This window comes from Leopardus geoffroyi, chromosome A1, assembly GCF_018350155.1.
Source record: "Leopardus geoffroyi isolate Oge1 chromosome A1, O.geoffroyi_Oge1_pat1.0, whole genome shotgun sequence".
Classification (NCBI taxonomy): domain Eukaryota; kingdom Metazoa; phylum Chordata; class Mammalia; order Carnivora; family Felidae; genus Leopardus; species Leopardus geoffroyi.
In genome coordinates this window covers 27,487,908-27,515,851 of record NC_059326.1, presented here as the reverse complement: position 1 = coordinate 27,515,851, position 27,944 = coordinate 27,487,908, and the positions used below count along the sequence as shown (strand labels likewise).

At 44.9% G+C, this 27,944-nt stretch overlaps 1 protein-coding gene and 1 long non-coding RNA gene across 15 annotated transcripts in view; one reads left to right on the top strand and one right to left on the bottom strand.

The window, feature by feature from the left end:
• Nucleotides 1-553: 553 nt before the first annotated feature.
• The window catches only part of ENOX1 (ecto-NOX disulfide-thiol exchanger 1), a 557,584-nt gene continuing 530,193 nt past the window's right edge, over nt 554-27,944 (bottom strand). For 13 of the 14 annotated variants that reach the window (XM_045477335.1, XM_045477409.1, XM_045477389.1 and 10 more), the window contains 3 exons: nt 23,707-23,809; nt 11,732-11,817; nt 554-1,551 (listed from right to left, as the gene is read on the bottom strand). In XM_045477335.1, the coding sequence (XP_045333291.1) occupies nt 1,420-1,551; nt 11,732-11,817; nt 23,707-23,809 (321 nt within the window). In that variant the 3' untranslated portion in view covers nt 554-1,419. Of the gene's footprint in view, nt 1,552-5,640; nt 7,491-11,731; nt 11,818-23,706; nt 23,810-27,944 lie in introns of those variants that run through there. The other variant, XM_045477427.1, reaches the window with a different exon arrangement.
• On the top strand, nt 18,636-26,429 carry LOC123597926. Its single transcript, XR_006712308.1, has 3 exons — nt 18,636-19,078; nt 21,374-23,569; nt 26,174-26,429. It is a non-coding gene; the product is annotated as an uncharacterized LOC123597926 (long non-coding RNA).

The window sequence follows — 27,944 nt, the reverse complement described above, 5'->3', positions numbered from 1 at the left end:
CTGTGCTGACACCACGGAGCCTGCTTGGGATTCTCTCTCTCTGCCCCTCCCCCGCTCTCTAATTCTCCCTTTTTGTGATTCCTATGTAAGAGAGCAGGAAGGAGATACAATTGAAAGCTGTATCCTACCTGTAATTAAAAGAAATAGTGAAAGCCCAAATTCTGATGGAACTGTTGGCCCAGGTATGAATTCTTTAATTCCTTTTCTAACTTGTATGTTTTCCAGCAAACATACAACTAAATAAACCCAGGAATTAACTAATTGGCTCTTCTGTACTTGCCTTTGCAGACAAAGGTAATATTTATGTTGATTATACTTGGATCAAGGTGTTGGTATTTTAGAAACAACATACACTCTAATGCTGTATAATCTGCTTTTCATGGTACTTCCCACTTCAGTTTTTATACATTTCTGTTTGACATAATCTTTTGTCTCAGTGCCATTCATGTAGAAAATCATTTAAAAATGGTTGGATATGAGATGGGACTGGATAATGTGCAAAAGACTTCTTAAGGGTGAATACAATGTATCAAAGAATAATTTGCAGAACCAATATGGCAGAAGTCATATTTATTGAAAAAAATTAATATCTTTGCTATAAAATTTGTAACAGGAATATTTACTGAATGTTTATTTTGATGCATAAACCTGAATATTACATACCAAGTACAAGACAGGAGCACTAGCTTTTCCTTTATTTACATTTTATGAAAACTGTTATGCAGTCCATGTTAAAAGAAGTGATGATGGAGAATTGTTACATTAGAAAAATAATAATTCTTGATAAAGCATTCTCAAGGAGTCCAAGGAGTCCAATCACATTTTCTGCCTCTTCAATAAGGCAAAAGTCCCTGGAATAGCATATAACTTAATTTACAAAATACAATAAATGTTCAGACACATATTCAAGTTTTCTTTTGGTATGATTTTTCTCACTGTAAAATTACTTTTTTATTTTTATTTTTGTTGTTGTTGTTTTGTTGTTTTGTTTTGTTTTGTTTTTTTACTAAAACAGAAAGACTTTCCGGAAAATGTCATTGAATGATTTCCGCTATACATTACATATACAACTCTGTAGCCTAGCAACAACCATTGCTACACCATCATTCACTTTAAATATTCTGCTCGGTGAGCTATTCTCAAATGTAGCATATTTTAAGATTTTGCCATCGTGATGACTGTGGAATCGTTGGTTTTCATAGGAAACAGATCTGTCACAGTATGGAGCTTGGTTTTAGGGAACTGGTACACAATTACATTTCCACTCACAAGAGGACGCCACGGATGTCACTGAAGTCTGGCTCTGATGGCTCCGCAGGGGCCCCACGCCGGACGACCCCAACCTCCAGTGCTCACAGCGCACAGCCCTGGCCGAGTTCAGGCGGTTTCACTTCCAGAGACTTGTTTAATTCCTCATAGTTAGGTCGTCTTAATTCCTTCAAAGGCACACAGCTTCCACCTTTTTTCCAAAGTCGCTCCCACGCCTGTGAATTCCTGTTTGAACATGCGTGGCAGCCTCATCAGAAGCATTTCAATTTCGTTGGCGGATATCTGTTTAGAAAGGAAGAAAAGTCACTTTTAGAAACAAGGCTCCCCCGAAAGGAGGCAAGGGCTGGGGTGAGGAGGCGCTTGCCCGGTGAGCCAAACAACGCGACGCTCTCTACTTGGCTGTCAAGTAAGGCTCCTGGGAGAGGAGCACCAGTAAAGCACCGAACATGGTTATCCTGGTCGTCCCCTGAGCAGCTGGTGGGGGTGCGGGCGCAGGAGACGAATGGGTGCAAATTCCAGGCTCATCATTCATGTGGACAGTTAGCTTCCCATTAGTGCCAGGCTTCAACAGCACTCTCCCCCTTGATACAAAAGGAGGTGAGAATGGGACTTATGAGGGCTGAGAGCAAGTTCATCACCACTCCCGGCACTCTCATTCTCTTCTACAAAGGACAGCGCTTCTATCTAACTCAGTGAGGGCCAAAGGGCATTTGAGTAGATTTCTGGCCGCCCTAACTTCTCTTCTTTCTCTTCCCTTAATTCTCACAGGGACCAGAAGACCATAAAGGTTTAGGAACAGAAATGAAAATCCAGAACCTGCAATGGTAAAAGTCTCAACATCCATTCTTAAAATCCAGGTACTTTTAAATTTTTTTTAAGTTTATTTATTTATTTTGAGTGAGTGAGAGAGAGAGAGAGAGAGAGAGAGAGTTAAGCACAAGCAGGGGAGAGACAGAGAAAGAGGGAGAGAAAGAGAATCCCAAGCAGGCTCCACACTGTCAGCGCAGAGCCCGACTGGGGGCTCGATCCCACAAATTGTGAGATCGTGACCTGAGCCAAAATCAAGAGTTGGAAGCTTAACTGACTGAGGCACCCAGGCGCCCCAATCCAGGTAATTTTTTAATGCATTTTTTTCTTCTACCAATTTTTCTTTATTACATACAGTTTTATACCAATAATTCATTTTATCTTAAATAAAGGGCAATCCGACCATAATCCGTCTGCTCTAATACAGCTATTGTTCTTGTTTCCGTGTCTTTGCTTCCTAATCCATGCGTTTGCATGGGGATCTCATACAGCAAGGTGGCTAAGACCCTGGAACCAGGGTGGGGCTAACATTTCTATTTGACTCCTGTATCTACTATTGTTAGGAGCTAAATCACTCCAGCCAAGATAATTAGTCTCTCTAAGCCTCAGCAAATGGGAATAACAACATGTAATAATGATGTATGAAGACTACTGGCTTAGCATAGACTTGGCATGTAGAAATGTTTAATGAATCAGACCTATTATTATGTTTCATGGTACAATCGTTGAATACATATTTTAGAGTCTACACTTTCCATTTCACATTTAAATGTGAAATAAATTTAACATTTATTTTAAAGAGAGAACCGAATAGACCAGGAAGTCAAGCCAACTGTTCATTTAATGTTCACATAGAGAAGATTTCACATGATATAGTTGATATTCCTAGACCTATAACAAAAGACCTTTCGAGGTGGCCCTGAAAGTTAAAACAAATTGCATTCTAAAATTTTTGCGTGAATTATTTTGAAATCTGAATGCATTTTCCCATGAAGCCATGTTAAAGGGATTATTAGATTCCCAGGTCAACCCACAAAAGCCTGTTAAAGGTTCATGTGATTTTGAAACATTTTATTTCAGTGAGCTCTGTGTGGAATGCCTTCCTAGCACCCTGGTTTCATTGTCACAACGCTGCGTAGGGCAGAAATGTCAGGATCTATCTCCATTTTGGAGCTGAGAAAATGGAGTCAACTACAGAGGCGTTTATCACGGAACTGGGAAAGAACCCGTGGCTTGTGCACAGGAACTAGGCACTGGTATGCTTTGCGAGCTCTGCATGATTTCAGCAGTTATGGGTGAAGAACCAGGGTGGGGTGATTTCTTTTGAAATATCAGTCACCTGAGTTTCTTTTCTTTTCTTTTCTCTTTTCTTCTCTTTCCTTTTCTTTCTTTCTTTCTTTTTCTTTCTTTCTTTCTTTCTTTCTTTCTCTCTCTCTCTCTCTCTCTCTCTTTCTTTCTTTCTTTCTTTCTTTCTTTCTTTCTTTCTTTCTTTCTTTCTTTCTTATCAGGTTCCCTAGTCTCTTCTCTGGAGACTCTGATTCAGCCTCTCTGGGGTGTTGCTCATACACTCTATTTTAAACACTCTAATCATATACTAATCACCCCTGGTAATTCTTAAGAACAAGCATATTTAGGTTAAGAATGGGGATTTAAAATCAGACCAGGCTTGGATTTGAATCTGGGCTGGGCCAAGATGTGTAACCATGGGCAGGTCATTTAATAGCTGTTCAGTTTCTTCATGTGTATAATAGCTCTCTCAGCCTAATTGTGAGGCTTATACACAAAATATAGCACAGTGCCTCGCACAAGATGTTTCCCTCTATGTACATATAAGGCGATGCTGATAGAATACGATGCTCTGTTCTCAAACTTTTTGTGATAGATGGGTCAAGCTCTGTGCCCGTAAGTCAAACAAGTACAGAGAAGTATGTGGTCAACCCAGTTTTTACTTGGTCCAGAAAGCAGTTTCCTGAAGCCAAGTTCTCCTCTTAACAACCTCCTTTCTTTCCTCGGGAGGAGGACAGCACAGGTCATCCATGGTAGGCTCGAGTCTCCAGTGCATTCAAGTGATACCCCTGAGACGAGCTGTCCTTCCCCAGATCGGGCCGAGCCGTGGAGAGGCTGACAGACCCGGGTAACAGCCAGCCTATCAGGGGGTTGTTTTCAGGATAACCACCATCTCCCTTGGAAGAGGAGGGAAGGGACTTTGCGTTGTTCATTAGGAAGGAGAGAAAAAGCTGAATTCTTGAGGGTAAAGTAACAAGTCTGACCTAAAGATAACACCTATGCAGGAGGCCAGCCGGGGTCAGGTCAGGGCAGTAGCCCTGTGGCCGACTGTGAAAAGTGGGACAACTCATAACACGCAAGGAAACAGGTCCAGACAGATTAGGTGCCTTACGCAGGATAACCGAGGCACTAACTGTGGAGCTGGGGTGCGGATCCAGAACTGGCCTGGCCTTGTTCTTCAATCAGCATTAATGCCGACTGCCACAGGGGGTGGGGGACTGTGAGTGGGAACTGGAAATAATCCTCCTGGTCGCCGTCTCCCTGTTTGGGGGAGGGGTCCGTGTACTGGAGGGCAGGTGATAAAGATGTCGACGCCAGTAACAAGGAAGTGAGAATTCCCAACTTGACCAGCCCGTGCACGTTCCGTTGCTAACGCTTGGAGGCCTCCCCATAAACCGTTCACCAGAACAGCGAGCAAATCATGGGGAGTCTTGTTTTCCATGATGTCTTTCGACCTGAGGCTAGACTTTAACCACCGAGGAAGCAGGAGAAGCATGCAGGGTGAGAGGGGTAGCCACCCTGCCTGAGTCCTCACGGGAGCCCAGGCACACAGTATGTGTCTTACGTGCATGATCTCATCAGAAAGCTCATTCAGCAAGCAAGCAAGCAAGCAAGCAAGCAAACTCCTCACTTGCCGGAAGACAGAAATGTTGAGACACAACATTTGGAATCCGGTCATGGAATGACCGTTAGCCAGCTTCCTTATCTTGTCTAAATCACTTAAACTCTTTGGGTGTTTTCTCCTTTGCGAGACAAGGGAATTGGAAAGAAACTCACCGAATGCTCTGAGGACTTGAATTTGCGTGCGGGCCCCGCCATATGTTAGTACTGGTCTTTGGGCAAGCTACTTAAAATTCATCTGACCTCTAGGCTGTGGCAAAGATCTCGAACTGATAGATCTCCTGTGTACTTTAAAGCACAAAACAAATGGCAACCAGTACTCGGTACCTCTTACTGTGCACCAGATACTGCTCTGAGTTCTTTTCTTTTTTAATGTTTATTTTCTAAGAAAGAGAGAGAGCACAAGCAGGGGAGGGGCAGAGAGAGAGAGAGCAAGGGGGGGGGGGTGGAGAGAGAGAGAGAGGGAGAGGGAGGGAGGGACAGAGAGAGAGAGAGAGGACCCGAAATGGGCTACGCACTGACAGCAGTGAGCTGGATGTGAGGCTCAAACCCATGAACCGTGAGATCATGACCTGAGCCAAAGTCCGACGCTCACCGACTGAGCCACTCGGGTGCCCCCGTTCTGAGTTCTTTTTTCTTTTCTTTTCTTTTCTTTTCTTTTTTTTCTTTTTAATATATGAAATTTACTGTCAAATTAGTTTCCATACAACACTCAGTGCTCATCCCAAAAGATGGCCTCTTCAATACCCATTGAGTTCTTTTCATATATTAAGTCACTCAATACACAATGGTAATCCGTAAAAACCCATTTTAGTTGAGGGTAAAACTGAGGCACCAAGCTGTTAAATAAATTGCCCACGGTCACACAAGTAAATTAGCGACACTGGGATTTGAGATTCTTAGGGTGACTTAGTTTGGATGACCAATTCCTTAGATTTTGACAGAGCTGGAAGTCAATGTAATGGAAATGAGTCGTTAATGCTAAGTTACTGTAGGTAGTGGAAGGGAACTGCCCGACCCTGCCGTAAAGATGTAAATCATGTGGACAGGGATGTGTCACAACCACAGAACCCACCACCTCAGATGAACCCCTACCTAAAATATCCATTTAATGAGGCTCTCAGATAAATTGTAGAGCATTTCTTTAAGACGTTTTCTATTTCATGCCAGAAGAAAGATCAAAGAGAAACTGCTTTCAAGTTAGTCTGACGGCTTTTAAACCTTCCTCTACCCTGACAAAATAACTTTTATGATATATCACACTTTGGGATTTTCAAGACAAAGAGAGAATTCAATTGGTCCTCTTTTTTTTTTTACCCTATGGCCAAAGAATTTTTACATTAGATATTTTCATTTACTTTAATTGTTTTCTCCTCCTCCTACATAGCTTGTCCGCTCTCATAATTTTGCCTTTGTAATATCTCATGCTGATAATTTCTTGGGTTTGAGGACGCAGTCGTGGGGTCATCACATAAAACAGAGCAGAAAAACCTCACTGGCCGAGCTCAGAGTGAAATGCACCTGCCCCCTCATCAGTTGCACAGGGTTCCCTCCCCCAAATCCATTCCGAGGTCGGGGCTTCTTTCTCTGTGCCCTTTTGTCCTAGAGGGAGCCCACGGGGGGCCAGGGAGGGTGTGCTTGCCCTGCTGATGAGCAGAGGGGCTGAAACGTGGTGCAGGGCTCGCGACGCCCAATCCAGCCCTGCTTTCACAGCACTGCGGTCTTCTCGTGGGTGCTGGGAGCAGAATCAAATACACGTGGTTAACAGACTTCTGTGTGGCCCCGCCATAGAGGGTAGGGACATGCTGTGCCCCATTTACACATACACCACGTATTTGGTGCCCTGGAAAGTGGGCAGGATCGTCATAGACATGATGCTTTTATCAACCTTTTACTCAGCTTGTTTTTGTTCCAGGAAATTGGTGGTCTGCGTCTTTTCAACCTTTGGTATTGTCAGTGGATCCCCTTCCCCTCTGTTCTGCTTAAAAATTTCGAAGTCTGACATCTATTCTTTTAGAAAGGATTGATTTGTTCTAATTAAAAAAAAAAAAAAGAACAGAAAATATGAGAAGGAGTAAAGACTCTGTGTAACCAAGGGGCTTGTGTGGTGGTAACACTGCAGAGGTAATTTGTAATATCTGCTTGATTTATTTTCTGATTTGCTGACTCCAGCCCAAGCCCACCGCCTCTTTGCCAGGCCTCTGAGCGTGTATATAAATTGACACAAGCAGACCTAAATCAGTTTTATTATGGGGCTGGCTGGCTCCGTGTCCCATATCAGTCAGGCCAGGGAAGCCGAGTGATGAGGAGTTCTTGTTTGAGGCGCTGAAAAGACACTGGCATAGGCTTTGTCAAGGCTGCAGAGTCAGAGAAGCCAATTGCAAAACCAGATTTCCTCCCATAGGATAAACTGACGGCTGGCTTTTCGTGCACATTTAAATCCTGTTCATTCTTCATATCCCTGGGCGCTGCATGGCATCAGCACACAGACACCGCGCAGCAAACTTCTGCAGAGAGAAATACAGAATGCGGATGGGCAAGGAAGGGAAGGGAAGGGATGAGGAAGCAAGACACAAGGAGGAAGTAAGAGAGGAAGAAGGAAAGAAGATAAACATAACTGAGGAATTAGGAAGAGAGAAGAAAGGAACCGGAAGGAAGAGGAACCGGGAGGGAGAGAAAGAGACAAGAGGAAAAAGAAAGAAGGACGAAGATTAAGTAGGAGAAAAGACAGGATCCGGATGGAAAATGAGAGAGGCAGGAAGGAGAGAAGGAGGAGAGGAGAGCAGTGTGGCTACAGCACCCTAGAGGGAAGTGTGACAGCACGTACTCGGGGACGCCTCCTGCACAGACTTCGCCCCTCTCCAACTTCTGTCTCGCTAAAGATCTGCCTGCTTGTTAGTTTATGTCTGATTACCTAGTTATTCCATAAGTATTTTACATTCTCTCAACTAGACTACACACTTTTTGAGAGCACCATTCTTTCTTAGATTTCTTTTGTGCCCTCGCCATGACCTGTTCCTCCCCGGTCCCTAGGACGGTGCCGGGTTCATGCAAAGCAGTGAATTATCCCAGCGTTTACTGGGTCCCTGGCAACCTCGTCAGTTTCTCCAGGCGGTGTGTGAACAACTTCCTTTTTATTCTTTATGTAGCCAAATGAAGTGCTGTTACCTCCAATGCTTCACTTATCATATGCTTTCCAGAGGTGTTGTGAGATCTAAAAAAAACACATTCATTGTAGCCTAAGCAACAAAAAATTCTTGCACTCATCCACATACTGTGACAAGTGGCTACTTAGGAGAACACTAGAATATGCATAATACTGAAGATTTTTTGGTAGGGGGAGGGGAACCTTACAAACACCACTGAGAACATTTCATCTACCCTTACTGCCTAGCTATAGTCTGGAAAAGAATGCTCTCCAGTTAAGGCTAATTTGAATCTCCTCGGGACAGACCAGATATTTTAGTGCCCCTCTGGTGGGAAATGTACACCTGCCTATGAACACCCAGCCTGTCAGTGAACGGTGGTATTATGTCAAAATGGCAGGTCTTTGCAAATCCTCCAGCATCGGCGGCCATATTATGTTGACTCTGGTTTTCAGAATCAAATATTCTATGTGGTGGGCCTTGGGACGAGGCTGTACATGGGTAGAGGGGACAGCCACACACACTTGGGAGAACTGGGTCTTAACTCCTAAAGAACACGTAAATTGGAGGAAGAGCAGAAGAATCCCTCCTCTTGACTGTAAGACAGGAGATATTCATCTGCTAATGCTCGACTCAATGTGACTTCCTTGCTGCTCAGGATCAGCGAGTGGGTTGACGTGGGGGGCTTCTGATCAGAAACCATCGCAGGATAGAGCTGCCTGTTTTGAGCTTATCTTCCTGCGCCCAGGGCACAACTTTTGACTTGGCAAAGTTTCAGGAAGCCATCTCCCCTCCCCCCCCCCCCCCACCTTCTGCTTTCCTCTGGGTGAATCTTTGTGACATGGTCATACGGCCACATCGACCTACAAGAGGGCTGAGTGAATGAGAGTGGGTGGCTTAGAAGAGGCCGAGAAGAGAAAAATATGCAAACATCACTGTCAAGAGCGGGAATAATATTTAACTGGAAAATGGCCTATTACTGGGCCACGCACTTTTAGGAGCCATGTGCAATTCACATGCCCAGCCTAATTTAAATTAATGCCTGGCTCTTCTTCCATTTCTAATCATTCTTATACTCCTATGTGGCCTTTGGGGAAACCCTAATAAAATCAGCTCCATTACGGGCTGCCTGCCTTCCTTGTTCTCGTCAGCACGGGGGGAGGCAGAATCTAAATATTATTTTATAGTTGTTGTAATGGTGATGTTGTCTGATGTCGAACAGTGTTGCTCTAAGCGGAAGTTTGAAAACCCCCCTAGAGTCAGTAAACCCTCCATGCGGTGGAGGCCAGGCTGAATCCGTGGCCCTGGTGCAACATCAGCCGAAACTTGGTGGGGGAGCGGTGATGCCCAAGTCATTCTGATTAACCAGAGGCAGGAGTACTAGGTCGCTGGACCAGCCAGCCTCAGCGTCACTGGGCTGGTCGTGGCTCCAGGATTCTGAGCCTTCTGGCAGCTGATGCAAGGACAAGGCCCTGGTGGGTACTTAAAGGGCAAACCTCTCATTATTTTGTTTTCTGTTTAAAGCCCTGAGGATATAGAATTCCAGTATACAGCAGTAATTTGGTCTCTGGATTAAGCAGTCTAAATACCCTTTCAGCCTCACTGGGATAGAGAGAATATTTGGTCTAATCGCTGGCACCTAGGAGTTTTAGTCAGAGAACTTTTTCTATATAATTTTTGCTTCATGCATGAGGAAACAATTTGACTGCTCTACCGGGCATTTCATTCAGGAGATGGAGGGCTGTCCGGGGGGGACCCCGTGTATTTCCTCTGTGAGGGAAATACTTTCTTCTTTATCTTCTAAAATAAAAGTATCAGTCTGAGATGAAATGGACTTCCCTTTGACAGAATCCCTTCCAGAAAGGCCAATCATCCAAGGGCCAGAGACCAGGTGCGTGAATTCTCTCCTCAGAGACTACTAAGGGAGGCCACACCAATCTTGCCTGAACAAATGGATGATGGACACTCTGTCCAGAGGGACATGCTTCATTATTTATCACTCCCACCGGGGATTTTTATCCTCACCCACCCCCTCTGCCACCCATATCTCCCTATATATACTAAAACAACAACTGCTTCCCAACAGAGGCTTTCCACTTGGGATTTCCGGAAGGGGAAGGAAAGAAATGTCAACAATACCAGGGAAGGATAATAGCAATGATTGGAATAATTTCTCGAGACCTTATTCTGTGTCACGCCACACTGGGGAAAGTGGTATTTCATTTCATCTTTCAGGCAAAGGTAGGGTTGATGTTAAGAACGATACCGGTGAAGGAAAAAAACCCAACCCTTCAAGAAAGTATTTTCAACAAAGTATTATTTCAACAAAGTAACATTGTATAGCTCATCCTTCTCATTTTATCTGAATCCACATGAGCATTTTCTATCCCTCCCATCCACATGAGGGGAGGCTGCAAAGGAGACAGTAACACAAGTGTGAACTTCAAGAATGTTATAATCGCCTCATCCCCTTGCACTCTGTTTTGGTCTACCCTATTACCAGCCGTGAGAGAATAAATGGACATGAATCTCCGTGACTGAAAAATACTTTTGGTTCCAGATGATTCTCTCAGAGGGGAAGTTTAAGACCCATTAGAAAGGCCAAGCAATTATGGCATCATGAATCGGTAAGATCATGTGACTCAAACTGAGAACCCAGTGCAGTAATTTAATCGATACTGGCCTTTGGAGATTTAGAATGATTTGTACGTGTGTCGTCAGGGTCCTAGAACTGCGGGCCGTGGGCCTGGTCCTACACATTCCATGCACTTTGCTGCACTCTATGGAAGAGTGTATTTCCATTTCCCCTCCCAGCAGGACATTTAACAAGCTGCTCAGTGGCGGGCTTCAACTCTCTGCTTCTGTGTCCATCCCCTTCCAGGGCTTCCCCAGGCAGTGCTGGTTAATGACACTATTTCAACTGGGGCCCCTCTCCTTGTTGCCTGGAATTTGCTACATCAATTGATACATGCATTGAGCTCTTTTTGTCCTCTATCTTGTAGAACACAGATACGGCAATGGGTCAGGGGCACAGCTAGCGCCGAGAGGAGGAAAACCAAGCCTCAGAGAAATGAAGAGTGAGTCCTGACTCTGGGTGTGGCCCTCGTGGGGTGGAGCTGAGAATAATTCTGCAATCATCTTTTCCATTTAGAGGATAATGCTGACAACCCACCGCTAATCCAGTTTTCTCGAGAGTCGTATCAGATCTTTGTTGTTTGAGGCGATTTTCTCCCTATTGTGTGGAGTCCTTACCACGGAACCCTGCGAGAATCTGGCCTGAAGATAATGCCACGTTAGCCACCCTGACCTGATTTCTCCCGGTCTGGGGAACCTGTAATTTTAAGCCCCTCATATGCCATGTCCCCATTTGGCACCTGCTGAAAGTCACTGTCATTGTAGATAACTGCTTTTCTTTCTCTAAAGACAAATGCAAGTGAGAAAAGGACAAGTATCGGCCCCAAACTGAGGTCCTTGAGGAGAAGTCCTGATAAGTCTCCAAGTGCTGTGGGATCCCTGATGCAGTTCACACAGGGCCCACCTGCAGCCAGGAGTTGACATGCAAAATCCCAACAACGTAAGTGCGCTTGAGAAAAAGAATTTACCTTGGAGTCAAGCTGCTGCATGTATGACCAAAGATACTCTATATTGGCTCCAAAAGGATGGACATGAAGAAACGTTGATATGATGCCTGGGTTAAAAAGACAAACATTGGGCATTACTGCAAGGCAAGTCAGAGTCGGAGTCAGATAATGTCCTTTACTAACCCCAGCGATGGTTTTGTCAGCCTGAGCTACAGTCTCACCATTTTCAGCAGCACTCAACAAGCATTTAATAGCAGCCCGTTCTGAAGACAGTCATAGTAACATGGCAAACAGAACACTCTATCTGCTGCAATAACAGTAGTTAGAAAAGCTAGACTCTGAGATAATATACAGACGAATGAAGGTATTTCTAAACAAAGACTCCTGGAAGCATTTCAGCTACCAATTTTATGCTTGATTTACCAATATAAAATTGTAGTTATTGGGAGGATAAAATTCTCTCTTTTCTTTCCCTCAGTGGGCTTTGCAGTATGAAAATGGCTCATACAGCTGGTGTCAGAGATCACATGGCCTCCGATTTCCCTGATAATTACAGCTGCCAGTTATGAAAAGTATTTAATCCATATTTCCCCTAACTGCCACTGAAGGAAGCACAAATCCTTTCTGAAGCCTTTATTTCCCCCGCGTTGTTGCTGGTGTTTAAAGGGAACTGGCTTACTCTCTCCTCCCTGCTGTAATTTACAAGATCATTTTAAAAGGTCCAGGAATGGATGGTTTGGCTGGAGTCTGAGTATAAATCAGAAGTCTTTTCCATTGTGAAAATCAACTGTCAACATTGTACTGACAAATGAAAAGCCGGGGGTTGGTGTCGGGGCTGAAGTGAAAGCTTCACCTCTCTATCCTCCCTGCTCCTAGATCCAAAATCAAAATAGTGAAAATGAGGACGTCGACTTCATAGACTGTATGCTGCTGTTTGTTATGAAACGGTGCTCAGACTGACATTGTTTGAGTTCTCTTTTAAGCCCTCACATTGTTTATTGGGAAATTCTGATGCCTGAGAGCTGAAGGTCAAAAAAAGGGCTGCATTTGTTTGACACGCAGGTGGAGTGAGCCCTAGACGAGCACATCGTTCTTGCACCAGGATTGATCTGGGATAGGGTCTCGTGGCCTCCTGACCTCCTGTGTGATGCTTGGGATGCTCTGGGATGAGTGCCAGCACTTAAAGAAAAACTCCCAGTTTAGCTTTAGTCCGAGGACAGAGAACCGAAGTGTCTAGACCACTGCTCTCAAAGACCTGTCTTCAGAACACTGCTTATAGGAGGTTTGTACTGGTTTACAGTGAAATGAGGAAGAGAGAAATAATTAATCGTATTTCTCCATAATGCTAAAACCTCAGTTTTCAGAGACCTGTTTTTCTTGCCATGTAAAGAACTACCGTTAAAAAAAAAATGTTTGCTTTGAGAGAGAGAATAAGCATGAGCAGGGGGGCAGGGGGCACAGAGAGAGGGGGAGAGAGAATCCCAAGCAGGCTCTGCACTGTCAGCACAGAGCCTGATGTGGGGCTCGATCTCATGAACCGCGAGATCATGACCTGAGCCGGAATCAGAAGTTGGAAACTTTAACCCACCGAGCCTCCCAGGCACCCCAAGCACTACCATTTTATTCTGAAATTATATTCCTCCTTTTTTTGCTAAAATTTTCTTTTATGAAGTAATGCAAGTGGTAAAAGGTAATATTGATAGTTTTAATATCTTTAAGTGGCAAATAGCCATTTTAATACACTTAAGTGGAGTTGTTTTATTCCCCTCCTTCCAGTCTGTGAATTTCCATTTTAAATTTATAGATCTGGCAACTACTTCCCTCTGTCTTTGAAATTCTCAAATCTGGTGAAGTGACACTGTAAGTAATTCTGTTACTAACGAGTTCGAGTATAGAAGCTCATGAAGGACTTAAAAAATAAGTTTTTTTTTTTTTAAATAACACTTTTATTTGCATTTGTTAAGTGGGAGAAAGGGGGCAGAATTCTTTTTTTTTTTTAATGTTTATTTATTTTTGAGAGAGAGAGAGAGAGAGAAAGCACAAGCAGGGGAAGGGCAGCGAGAAAGGGAGACACAGAATCTGAAGCAGGTTCCAGGCTCTCAGCTGTCAGCACAGAGCCCGATGCGGGGCTTGAACTCACGAACTGTGAGATCGTGACCTGAACCAAAGTTGGATGCTTAACCAACTGAGCCACCCAGGGGCCCCGAGGGGGCAGAATTCTTAAGGGGAACCTCCTGTTACAGGATGGTGAATGGGGTTCTCCTTGCTGTCCCAAGCTGAGGACAGGTGGCATTACGTCTACTAGTTTTCACAGGGAGCCTCCAATAAATGGTAGGCAGACCCCTCAGTCCCCCATTAGGAGACAAGGGGGAAGAAGGAGCAGTCACCTCTGGCTTTGTGAGGAGGCGAGGGTGTTCCTTTCTTCTCCTGGCACACAAGTTCTCCCAGGCAGGGGAGGGGGAAGCTCCAAGAGAGTGGCTCACAGAGCCAAGAGGGGTGCTGCAAGATGGGGGCAGCATTCGCTTCCTTGGATGGATGTCGGCTTAGGCAGCAGACTGACCGGTCAGCCTTTGGGGTGACGAGGATGTGTGGTTTTCCACCGGGGTAAGGGAGCATCTTAGACGGTGGGGAGGCTTGAGCAGTCTTATAAGTAAACCACCCCAAAGGCCCCAGCAAATAGAGAAAGACATTTTTCATATTAATCTCTCTACCGGACAGAGACTTAGCACCATCTCCTAGATAACCCACAGCCTCTCCTGTAAACATCTATGGAAGGTGGTGCGAAGTTAAATGTCTTCAGCAGTATAAACGGAACGAGTCAGAAGAGGATGTGTGTGGGCGATGGGGGAGAAGTTCATGACTTTAGGCTAGGAGACGAGGTGTTAAAAGAGGAAATTTAGGGATACCAGTAATGGGAGGACCTGGGGTGGCTGCTTTTGTTGCCTCTGTGAGCTGGGTATCTCTCTGTGTGCACACTCCCTCACTGGTAACGGTCTGTCTGCCGGGCCCAGGCTTGGGTTCCCCGGGGAACTCTGCCCTCAGAAAGTCTTTGTGTATTCTGGCTCAGTATTGGCAATAGAGTATACATGTACAATAAGTGTATATTGAATGAATTTATCCTCTAGAACTAAGACTAGCCAGTATACTTGTTTAAAATTTCTACTGTTGGGGCGCCTGGGTGGCGCAGTCGGTTAAGCGTCCGACTTCAGCCAGGTCACGATCTCGCGGTCCGTGAGTTCGAGCCCCGCGTCGGGCTCTGGGCTGATGGCTCGGAGCCTGGAGCCTGTTTCCGATTCTGTGTCTCTCTCTCTCTCTCTGCCCCTCCCCTGTTCATGCTCTGTCTCTCTCTGTCCCAAAAATAAATAAACGTTGAAAAAAAAAATTAAAAAAAAAATAAATAAAATTTCTACTGTTCTATTATAGGTAAATGGGGATAAATAACGTTAAAAATGGCTACAGTACTAACTGGTGATGGGGCAGTCTTTCAAAGATCAGGTAACTTTGAGACATTATTCCCTCCTGATTCCTTCCCTATTATGGATTCAGAAGGACAGAGCAACCTGAATGTTTTGGTCATGGAAACTTTTTATTTATTTTATAACTTGAATTTAATTTTTCATTTTTTAAATTTATTATTATTTTTTAATTTACATCCAAGTTAGTTAGCATGTAGTGCAACAATGATTTCAGGAGTAGATTCCTTAGTGCCCTTTACCCATTTAGCCCATCCTCCCTCCCACAACCCCTCCAGTAACCCGGTGTTCGTTTTCCATATTTAAGTCTCTTGTGTTTTGTCCCTCTCCCTGTGTTTATATTATTTTTTGCTTCCCTTCCCTTATGTTCATCTGTTTGGTATCTTAAAGTCCTTATATGAGTGAAGTCATGATATTTGTCTTTCTCTGACTGGTTAATTTTGCTTAGCATCATACCCTCCAGTTCCATCCACGTAGCTGCAAATGGCAAGATTTCATTCTTTTTGGTTGCCGAGTAATACTCCATTGTATGTATATACCACATCTTCTTTATCCACTCATCTATTGATGGACATTTGGGCTCTTTCCATACTTCGGCTCTTGTTGATAGTGCTGCTATAAACATGGGGGTGCATGTGCCCCTGTGAAACAGCACACCTGTATCCCTTTGATAAATAGTAGTGCAATTGCTGGGTCGTAGGGTAGTTCTATTTTAATTTTTTGAGGAATCTCCATACCGTGGAAACTTTTTATTTAAATTCTTTGGCTTGGGGTGCCAGGGTGGCTCAGTGGGTTAAGCATCCGACTTTGGCTCAGGTCATGATCTTACGGTTAGTGGGTTTGAGCCCCGTGTCGGGCTCTGTGCTGACAGCTCGGAGCTGGGAGCCTGCTTCAGATTCTGTGTGTCTCTCTCTGCTCCTCTCCTGCTTGTGCATGCTCTCTCTCACAAAAATAAACATAAAAAAAGTTAAAAAAAATTCTTTTGCTCATAAAATCAAGGGGAAAATGCTTATATGATTTCTATATGTCTTTCTAAAATCAGTGTAGAAATCCTGACCCACTCATGAATAGCTGTCCTTAGGAGGATATTCAGAATGATCACTGTAGTAGCTGATATTAATAAGCCATTAGCTTTTCTTTATAAAAGTAGAGCGGTTGCCACTAGATTCATTTGGGGCCAAAGCAGGCAGTTAAATAAAAGCTTCCCAAGCTTTTCGCATGGATGGCAACTAAGCTCTTCAGCATTGCTAGAGATACAGCAGAAATGGGAAACATTAGTCATATCCTCCTGTTCCTTACTCCCACCCTTACCGCTGCCCATCACAGTATCATCACAGGCGCATTAGTCATGCTGAGAAAATGTAGTTTCTAGGCCCTGGTTTTGGACTGGATTCATTGGGCGGGGTGAGGTGGGGCTTCCTGAATAATCAACTAAAGCCTCTTTGTCGTTCCTTTAAAAGAACTGGAATATTTCCTGAGAATGGAAAAACAGATAGATACAACTCATAATCCAATGACAAATGCTACCAACCCAGAAAATGGAGACTGTTTTATGGTCCTCTGGGAGGCATCTAAAGGCTTGGTAAGAAGAAACACTAACAACAGAGGGTGGAGAACTTAGCCATTACTGAACTGGTGGATCTCCAAAGGGATAGACGCAACTGTTGGTCTTGGCTGTTTCCATGGAGAAGCAGAAGCCTCCATATTTAAAGATGGGTTTCCCAACCAGGAAAATACAACCGTAAGTAGCTAATTTAAGAAAATCAAAAAGGAGTGGAGGAGGCTGTCAGAACTCAAACTTTCTGCACGTCCCAGGGCCTTAAAAATGACTCTAGAAGGACATACAAACCAGCTCTGTACAACCGGTGGCAAGCCCCTCATGAGGAAGGCCCTTTAAACAGGCACATGAAAGCATTTTGAGCTTTCTCCATGAAAATCATCGAGTTTTTTACCCATTTTTAGACCTCACTAAGACTAAGGAAGCAGCATTTAAATAAATTAGCCAAATAGTGCTAGATTCTTACTGCTTCGTTCATTCATTCTTAAACATTTCCTTACCAGCAATTAGGTGCCAGGGACACTGCACTGCACAAGACAGACAAGCTTCCTAGCTCTTGGGGAATTTATATTCTAGGTAAGTAACACAGGATAAACACCAAGATTAAAAATAAAGGGAATATTTTCAGACAGTGGCAAACATAGTGAAGAAAACACAACAGGTTCAAGCTTGGTGGAGTGTTACTCTATCCCGGGAAGTCGAGCGAAGGTAAAGTCTCCTGGGTCAGATGAGAAGGAGCCAGCCACAGCCAGCCTGGGGAAAGATTTTTTCCAGAATGTGCAAAAGACCTGAGGTGGAAATGAGCTGGCCGCTGGCAGGAACAAACTTGGCCTGAGAGTGGTACAGAAGGAAGGCATTTAGAGGGAGGTGGAGAGCCAGATCATGGAAGGCCTTGAATGAGTGTGATGTGTTTGGCTTAAATTCTAAATATAGCAGGAAACCAACAGAAGAGTTCTAAGTAGGGGCATGATGTGATCTGAATTGCCTTTTTGAAACTTCCCTCAAGCTTCTGTCTGGTGAATAGATGAAAAGGGAATTGAGAGGCCATTTAGAAGTGTCTGCACAAGACCGGAAGTGGTAAGTAGCGAAACCCAAGCACTTCTTGACCGAACTCTGAAGAAGCCCCAGATTTAGAGGTTAAGCTGAGGAAAACTCACCAAAGGAATCTGGGAGGGAGTGATCAGTAAGAAAAAATGGCGTCACGATAGCTAAGAGAAGGAACTTCTACTCACAAGATGTGGCCAGTCAGCTGTCTAAAGTGCAGATGACAAATGGAGGGAGTTGAGAAATTGGCAACATGAAGTTCTCTCGTCACGCTGACAAGACCACTTCAGGGTGAGGGTGCAAGTTATACCCGAGTGGGCCGGAGGGGAGGGGAAGAAAGGAAATGGGGGCTGTTAGTATAGATGGGACTTTGGAAAAGTCATGCTTAGATAGGGAGCAGGGACATGGGCTGTTGGAGTGAAGACAAGTCTCCCTTCTTTTTTTGTTCTAAAGGTATGAGGTAGGAGAGTTCAAGTTAATATGCTGATGTTATCAGCATCTGCTTACAAATACGATCACTGCCTAAAGGGCACTGCCCCTTTCGTAATCGTCCTCATAGATTACAGACTATTGAGTTGAGAAAGACCATCTAATCAGACCTCCTAACTTGATACGATATGAAGAATTAGACCCACAGTGGATGATTTGCCCAGTGAATCGTGCCTCCGTCCACAAATACTCAGGATGCTCCTTCCCAGTGCATTCTCCTTGAGGTGAAGGAGAAATGGCATCCTACCAGAACATACTCCCCTTCCTCAGGCTGCTTGGAGTTTCACTCCAAACTCTGTGTCAGCTTAGAAAGTTCTGGCTGAGATTAGCTTTCCCTACATGCACACTCGCTGACAGTCTCCTGGGAAACTTCAGAAAACCCTGAGACCTATCAGCTTACTGGGGGAGGGGGCATCCCAGGGATTTCTAGGAATGTAAGCTCTGCCGAGGAACAGCTATCTCTCCAGAGACACTTCTATCATGCCGGAAACCGGCAGAGGCCTGACCGTAAGCCAGCCGGAAATATTCTTGCTTCATTTTGCAGCCCATAAGGCTTCAGGGACACCGGACTGGAGAGGCAGCAGGGAGGATGCCCTGTGAAATCTGGGTTTCCCACTAAGCCACGAGCCTGTGGTTATCCTGAGCAGCTGCAGCGTGATAAAGCATTGTGGGAATCGGGGAGATTCCACTGTGAGCAAGTGGTAGGAGAGTGATCCCACACTGTGATTTGGTCTGAAGCTTCTCCGTGCCTCGGAAGGCTGAAAAGCTTTACTTTTCCAAAGAGCAGTTTGTTCCACTCTTCTGGTGAGTACCGTACCTGATCTTGTACGGTTAGTTTACCGGTTGTTCCTTGTGTCTGAAATGGCCTCGACAACTCCCTCATTTGACCACAGAGAGTCTCTGCATCCCTTGAGGACTCGTTCGACTGTCCTTTCTTCCGATAAGGCCTAAGTAGCCCTTTCTCTGTGCTTCTGATTTTAGTCCAAACCATATTTCATTGCCATTCACTGCTTGCCTTCTCACTAGTCTATGAACTGAGGGAAGAGATCATCTTATCACCACCATCAGCGAACACAGGTTTGGGCAGATGGCAGGCTGGTAGTTCTCCAAACGTGGTCCCCCAAGTGCCTGTTTCAGTATCACCTCGGATGTTAGTTTTCTAATGAACAGAATCCCTGTGTGTGGGGCCAGAGGCTGTGCCTTTTAAACAGGCTGCCGAGATGATTCTTTTCCACAAGGAAGGCTGGTAATTTTTATAGTAGGCTCTTGACAAATGTTTGTTGATTTATTGATATGGACATTTGTGTCTCGGAAACAAGATTTAGGTCAATGACTCATTCTTTATGGTCAGCAGCTTTCAGAGAAGCACGCACTTCCCAGATTACTTTTCTCAGGTGTGGCCTAAATATAGCCTCAATTCCAGTCACTGAAAACACCAAAACATCACCATTTAACCTTCTTTAAGTGTGTTTCTCTCCCGTCCATTCGTCTGCTTCCTAATACTCATGTATTTAGGGGAGCATTCCAATTCTGATATAGACAGGCTGTGTGCAGATGTGTGAAATGGTGACAGCGATAGAAATGGGGCGGTGGGGGTGGGGGGGTGATGGAAAGCAGCATCCTGGCCATCTGTACTATGTACGTCCCGATTTGTAGCAGAGTCAGGATGATCTGTAAAGACGTGTGCCTTACCATTAAGAATTTGGGGACGGTTCTCAGGAGTCGGGGGGGAGTTGTGCAGAACAGATACTTTATGAACAGAGCTGTTGAGAAGGTTCTGACCATACCTGGATGGGATTTACAGTGATGACTAGCATTGGCAGGGTGTCAATCAGGGCTCTTAGGACTGGACATTTACTGTGTTCGAATTACTTAAAAAGAAAGAGAAGATCGAGTGATACAGACCCAGAGGTATACTGTTAGCATCTCTGCAAGAGCTCTTTGCCTATCTATAAAAATTTTCTTGACCCATTCTTCATTAACAGTAGCCAGTGGTTTCCAAAGCGGTGGTCCTAAAACAAAAGTATTGTCTCATTCTGTTCCATGCAAGTTGAGTGCATGCCAAACCCAGTGTGTAGGCCATATGTGAAGTGAACTAGGAGTTCTGGCATAGATACTAGACTACGTCAGGCTGACCTAATGTTCAGTTACCATAGAGCCATGAGCTGTAAACTAGTACCCTGCTTTACCCCCCGCCCCCCCCCCACCATACAAATGTAATTCTTTTAGGTCCAATGATAATGTTAACCTGTCTTTACGAGCACTGATTATAAGATAAATAATCCAGAAGTCACAAGAAGAAGGTGCTTTCCAAGGTCCCATCTGTTTTAGCAGAGTTGGAACGCAGCTCTCGGTCCCCATTACTTGTCAAGCAGAAAGTTGAGCAGAATGATGGAACTCTCAAGGGACAGGCACGACGCCAAGTAATATCATCAGTGAAATCCCACTGACCTTCTGTTATGTATCCGTACCTTCCATGTCTTAAAGACTCCAATTATGAACAGGCCATGAGAATGTGTGGAAGGGATGTGTACTCTTGCCCAGATAGATGAGCGTCACAAGTAATCACAGACAGTCAGGATTGCTTGTTGTTTAGGAAGTTCTAGCCTCAGTTTTATGTTCTCTGTATATGGAATCTATTTGACTAGCGTATTTCTCACTCCCCCGCCCTTTCCCTTCCAGGAAATCAAGATTTGTGCCACTGTGCATTTTTATATAATATCTGTGTGTCCCAAGAGGGTGTTATCTGAATATATTGCATATAGCATATACTACAGGTACCCAGATGTGATGAGGCTTTTGCTAATAAGTATTTCCAAATCAAGGGAGATTTTTTGCTGTGCTCCTGGGCCTTCTAGGCTAGATCAGAACAGGCCCACTGTACCCTCTATATGGGTTTAATTATTCCAAGGGAAGATTCCAACGATACTGCAAAGAGTATTCCTAACCTTTCCAGATATATCAGAAGTCTGGAGGACTCTGGGAATCATTATACCTATAAGTATTCTTCAGAAAAGAGTAGCTCCAGCACCAGAAACTCTTCCCTCTATCTAGCTTTGTCCAAAGCAGTTTTGGACCCCTATTCTGTCCTTGTCACAGCCCTTCTCTAGATTCCAGAAGTTGCAAGAGCGGTATTTGTGACCCCAGCATTTGAGTTTCTACAAAGTATGAATGGCCAAACTCACTCAGCAGAGAGGCACGATTAATGGCAGGAGGCAGCTATGTCCTTCAGCAGGATCCATTCTGCCAGTCTTGGAGACTCGTTTCTACCTTGGCATTCTTCTGGACAATTACTCTCTCTCTGACTACAAAAGTAAGTATTTGGGGGGAGGGTTTGGGCAGGAAATCACAGCTGTATTAAAACTTTCATTAAGTAAAATAAAATGTCGAGGAGGAGAGGTAATGGAGAAATGAAGGGGGGAAAAAACCCCACCTCCTAACCTTATTTTAATCAAAAACTTGGCTTTGGCCTTCTTTCTAACTAAACACTCTCATATATTGATTCAAAATGAGTGTCAATTGTTAATACACGTAAACCAGTTCAAAAGACCAGAAGTGAGCGGAAGAATCCTAGAAAATTTACAGTGGGTTCTGCCTACTGGTAACTGAAGATTCTGACTTACTAAATTTTTTCTAATACACTCGAATTTACCAATTAAAACAATTCTTGGAAATTGTTTTAATTATTTGTTTAGAGAGAGGGAGGGAGAGAGAATCCCAAGCAGGCTCCACACCATCAGCACGGAGCCTGACTTGGGGCTCGAACCTATGAACCAGGAGATCATGGTGACCTGAACTGAAATCAAGGATCGGGCACTCTGACTGAGCCACCCAGGTGCCCCAAAACAACTTTTTTTCCCCTAATACTGAAGACATCAGCAGAGTTAAGATGTTCTAAATGTCACCTCTCATCTACTCCTATTAACCTATGGTGTGCAAAGCATATCCTTTTTAAATTTTGAGGTAGCTGATTGAAAAAAAATGTGTGTGTGTTTGTGTGTGTAGTAACTACTTAAGAGACATTGTAAATGAACTCTGTTCTGCAAGTAAAACACATGAGGAGAAGCAATCTTTAGTGAGAGGCAGGAAATTTAAAAAAAAAAACCAGAGACTTATTCCCATTTTTTAAAATTTCAAGTGCTCTGGATTATTCTGACTTAAAAGAGGCAACATTTACTGCTGATCACCATGTGCTCTGTTCATGCCCTGAATTCGTGGGGGAGATCACAACTTTGTCACACGGAGCAGAAGAGAAACAGTTGTCGGAGTTTGACACATTTTCCAATAGAAGAAAAATCCAGTTGCCAACTACATATGGGTTCATTTTGGGTTCCTGGAACTGATAACACATCAGCATGTCTTACGAAACTTGTGCATGGCATGTTATTGCAGCTGTATATCATCAGAGAGAAAAAAAATAATTGGCTTTCCTTAGAGTATCTCGAAGTTGATGTCATATTCAATAACCCTGTAGTTGAAAAATCTATATATGATGGATGAAGTTTGGACTATCTTGAATTTAATTCCTCCTGTGCCAGCTTATACAGGCCCTGGTGTACCTGTCATTTGGAGGTGAGTGCGTGCATTATCTAGAAAATGCAACCAGGTGTTCCTTTTGCCAGAATATGAACTATAGGAGAACAATTTGTCTCACATGTACAACAGTCTCATTCCTCACCCTTAACTATGCCAAGGAAGAGCCAGTTTAAACTTGGAACCCCGCACCAGGGTCAGTGCCAAGGCGCGGCTTGAATTAGTGCTGTGCATTACAGAGTGAGGGGGACAGCTTCTCCTTCTGTAGAATGGGGACTCTGGAGACAGGCCTTAAACAGACCAGCTTCTAAAGTAGGGTCCCAGGCCCGTCACCAACATATCCTCATCGAGAACTCTTCCTTGGGAGAGTAAGTACTCTTTTTGGATCTGCTCATGAGGACTCTCAAAAAGAAAACATTCAGAGCTTTGTCTCTGGTCCAGACCAAAAAAAAAAAAAAAAAAAAAAAAAAAAAAGCCAACTTAGATGTCGTCTCAAGGCCCCCATATCATCAGCATTACAGGGCTGACCTCAGGATGCAGCCTCTTGAGCCTGGGGGTCTGGCTTGATTTGGAACTTTTGGACACAGCCTGGCCTCCTGTCGGAAGTGATGCGTCCATATTTTGGAATTCGGATTTGTGAAACGTGGGATGCAAAATAATCTGTCTTCTTGCACTCGGTTTTATGTTGCACAGCCGACGAACACACGTGGTTACAGAAGAGCAAACCTCCCCACCTTGGTTTATGCATCCCTAATTTGACATGTAAGTATACTATAATCTTGACAAAGTTAATCTTACCTCTGGCCAGAGGGCAGAGCTGTCTGCATTGTTAACAACTTGGAGGTGAATGCCTTTAATATTATTTAAGCCAGCACGCGAGGAAAACATAACGTCCTTACCGATTAGCAAAGCTTCTTTCTCTGATTTTAAGCCTTGGCTTCTTTTTTCCATGTTGTTCTCTCGGTCTTGGTTGACCAACGCGACTGTCAACACGTTGATTTCCTATGAAGTTAAACAAAAACCATAGAGGTGTTCATGGAGATTTTGTGCATTTCAGCGAGCCACCTGGTCTTTTCAACTCTATAAAAAAAGCTCATCACTTCCATTTATAACTGAGCATCAACTTTTATAAGTAATTGATCTATGTGTTCAACAATAAAAAAGTAGTACTAAACCTCAGGCTCCTAGCTGCTGCTCCCAGCAAACCAAGTAACTATGCAAAAGTAGCAAATGGGGCATAAATTATCTTAGGTTTCTGTCCATGTTTTGATTAATCTCTGTTAACAAAAACTATTTTATTGTAGCCACTTAAACGTGCTTTTATTTCAAATATAAAAAAACTTCCCCCAAAGGATGTACGAACTGATTTATAATACTATGCTAGTAACTTGTATGTGTGTGTGGAGAAATAGGGCCTATTGGGAAGGTGAGATAGGATTGTTATTAGAAGTGTTTAAGTTGAATAAGCAGATGTCCTTATACACAACTGCAAAAGGTAGATAAAGCAAAGGTTGAGAAATTCTTTTCTTCGGAAACTAAAAATGAAGAATTACACCACAAACCAGTAACATGTGGAACCTTGAAGTTGAACTATTTTTTAGTTCTTTCTATGGTCTTTTCTGTTGACCAAACAGAGAAAAACATTTAACTCCTATTCTCCCGGACCTGATCCTAGGATTCAAAATGGGGAATGATTTAATAGAAAATCAAATGCAACGATCAGAGACCTACATATATGGGATAGAATCATTAGGGTAGCTGAGGCTTGGAGGGACATTTCTCACTGAAAGATAGGTCTCAAAGAAGGATGGGCACATCGGGCAGAGAGTTAAGGGTACTGTCTCCATTAGATGATGAGAAATCTGCCAGAAGGACAGAGGTTAGTAGGGAGGGACAAAGGAGAACTTAGAAGGTCTGGGCAAAAGGTTTGGCAGGTGGTACCGGGACAGGAACTGGTTACAGGGACAGATGCTGATCTAGTCAATACAACTTGACAAAATTAGCCAGATAAAAGAATAGGGAAATAGTTGGGAGCATGTTGAACCTGTAAAGAGCACAAACCCTGTCTGAAGGCATTCAAATAAAAGAAAAAGAAGAAAAAAAAAAAAAACAAACCTCAGTGTATATCAATCACAAAAGATCTGGGAGCTGAATTTACCCTACAAGCTACTGCTTTGGAAATCGGGGGTAATTATAGCAATTGGCAGGAAAAAAAAAAAGGCTCTAAGAAATTGCAATTTGGTGAACATTTTGGAGGCTCCTCTAAAGGTCCCACTTACCTGCTGAAGATGGGTAAGGTAAAGAATTGAGGGAATCACAGCGGGGTGGTGAATTGATCAGAAGGAAAATGCTGGTTGGCTAGAGGGTACCTGAGGCTGACGGCGGGAGGGTGCCCATAAGGACAGGGGTCAGTATGATCCCAGGCAAGGCTGGAGCCAGCTGCACCACTAGAGATGAAAGATGTCCTTATACTTCCCAAAAGGGACCTTGGGAATCAGCGCCGGTAGAAACATAGTCCAGAATGTTAAAACAGACTAAACCTAAAGGCTGACGTAGATGAGATCAGAAGAGGAGTTCCAGGAAAGATGTAGGGATACCCTCTGCAAGGAAACAACATGGCTGCGTTTTAAGGGCTAGAAGAGGTTTCGGAGGAAAGAGACGGAAAGGCGTTACCGAGGATGATGAGTTCAGCATTTAAGAACAATACAAATAATGAACCTCGGGGATTAGCGGAAACAGTATCTCCAGGAGAGGGTGATCTGTTCACAGCCTGCATGATACCCGGAGGCCAAATGAAATTACTGGGGAGCGTTTAGCAGACAACAGGCCCACGTTAACTGACAAAACTGAGTGGGGTCCTGGAGCCGTCACACAGGTGAGGATCCAGGCTTAGGAAGGGAACTGGACCCCAGGGGCAGTCAGGACATCAGGAGGCAGCAAGGGATGGCAAGGGCAGAACACGCTGAGACCACTCTAGGGTGCTGTTAGGCCTTTGTCCCCTATTCAAAGCTGGAGGGCATGTCGAGCAAGTCCCAACAGATTCTCCAAGGTGCCGATAACCGCCTACCACTGACTGTTGCTTTGATGATGACTTAGGGTCGTGTCTATGAGGATGGAAAGAGGAGTCCTGGGAAATACCTTTGAGACCGAATATGGCAGCATGGGCTCTAACCACAAACGGTGTTCTCCTACATGGTCGCCGCCAGTGACTCCGGAGGGGACACGCCTCTCTGCAAGGCTTCAACAGCAATGCAGCAGGCACGGGTCCAACAGAGACCCGAGGCTTAGCAGTGCTTCAGCCTCCGGGCACCACTGTGGGTTCTGCCGAGGGTACATAGGGCGCTGTTATTTTGACTCCTCCGGCAGGGAGAAGAACTGTTCTGGGAAGAGTACAGGGCCGAATGAAACCGATCAGGCAGGCTCCAAGAAGTGCCTGGATGTTGTAATAACTTGGGTGTCAAGAACCCGCTAAAGGGGAACTATCATTTCCATGATAGAGCAAGGGGTGTCTAAGCCTACTGAGAGCCTTGGGGCCACAACATCACTGGGGAAGCGGACCAACCCGTGGCCACTCAAAAGCGGTATTATTGACCAAGTGCCCTGGAGCCCAAGCCGGCCTCTGGCATGGCACAGAAGCTCAGACTCGTTCTGGTTCAAGATGGCAGCACAGTAAGACCCTGAACCCATCCTCTCCGGAGAACACACCAAGTTACACCTATTTATAGAACAGTTTCTCCTGAAGGACTAAGGGCTGCCCGAACAGCTTCTGCGCAACAAAAGACAGAATGGCAAGAGAGCAAAAGTGATGGGGACAGGGTAAGGAAGGGAACCCCACCTCTGAAGTGGTGAACGGCATTGGGGAGGGACAGGACTGGGGACCTGGAACTCCTCTGTCCTTGGACACAGAGGAAAAAAAAAAAAAAAAAAACCATGGTTTAAAAGAGCGCCGAGCTAGCTCAGTCCGTTAGCGTCCGACTCTTGATTTCAGCTTAGGTCATGATCTCACAGTTTGGAAGTTCAAGCCCCATGTGGGGCTCTGCGCTGTGTCAGTGTGGAGCCTGCTCGGAATTTTCTCTCCCACTCTCTCTGACCCACTCATGCCTTCTGTCTCTCAAAACAAACAAACCTAAAAAAAGATTTTTTTAAAAAGAGTGACCAGCATCCCTAAGAGCCACCAAATGGCGGAAGAGCTGTGGGGACACTCTCTGGGTCACAGGGACCAGAGAACAACACAGTTTACGCATAGACCAGAGGTAGGTCTGTACCCTCAGGTCCTCCAGGCAAACATCAGCCCTGGATGCACTTGGGCACACACACACACACACACACACACACACACACACAAAGCCGCAGTTTAAAAGAGTAGCTGGCATGAAAAACAGCCCGCTCTAGAATTCTGCTAATGGTAGGGGTAGCTGTGGGAGGGCTCTCTGGGTGGGAGGGGCTGAGAGTCTCCACTCACTACCCCTCCCACACACTTTGAAAGCACAGAGTGATGTCCTGGCCTGCTGCCTCAGTGAGCCCTGGACCCCTAGCCCACACCCCTACCAGCCAGCCCACCAAGGCGGCCACAGGGCGCGCACACTGGGATATCCTTAGTTAGCACGAAGGCTGGAGCTGTAGTGAGTGCTAAGATCACAGTCACAAGGCCCCCCCAAAACGCTCAAGGTCCACACCACTTTGGCTTCAGATGGCTGGCCAGGGCACCCCCCCGTGTAGAGCGCTCCAGAATGTTTTGGCTGACATGTGCTTGAGATCCAGTTGCCCTGCCAGGGTGCCCCAAACCCCAGTCCATGCCTGCATCAGTTCCAGTCATCCCATCAGGGCGCCCCCTGTGCAGAGCACCCCAACACTCCTTTGCCCACATTGGCCTTGGCTTTGGCTGTCCGACCAGGGAACCCCCTGCATGGAGTACCCAGAGATACCTCAGATCGCACCAAATTCAGTGAAAGCTGTCCTGCCAGGGCGCCCTCTGCACAGACCACCCCAGAACCTCCTGGCCTGTACCCCACCTCAACGCCATCCCCTCCTTCGGGGCATCCTCTGCCGAGAGTCCCGAAACATCCCGGTTTACATCCACTTCAGCTTCAGCCATCCTGCCAACGTGCCCCCTGGGCTTCGAGCCCCTGGTCCCCCT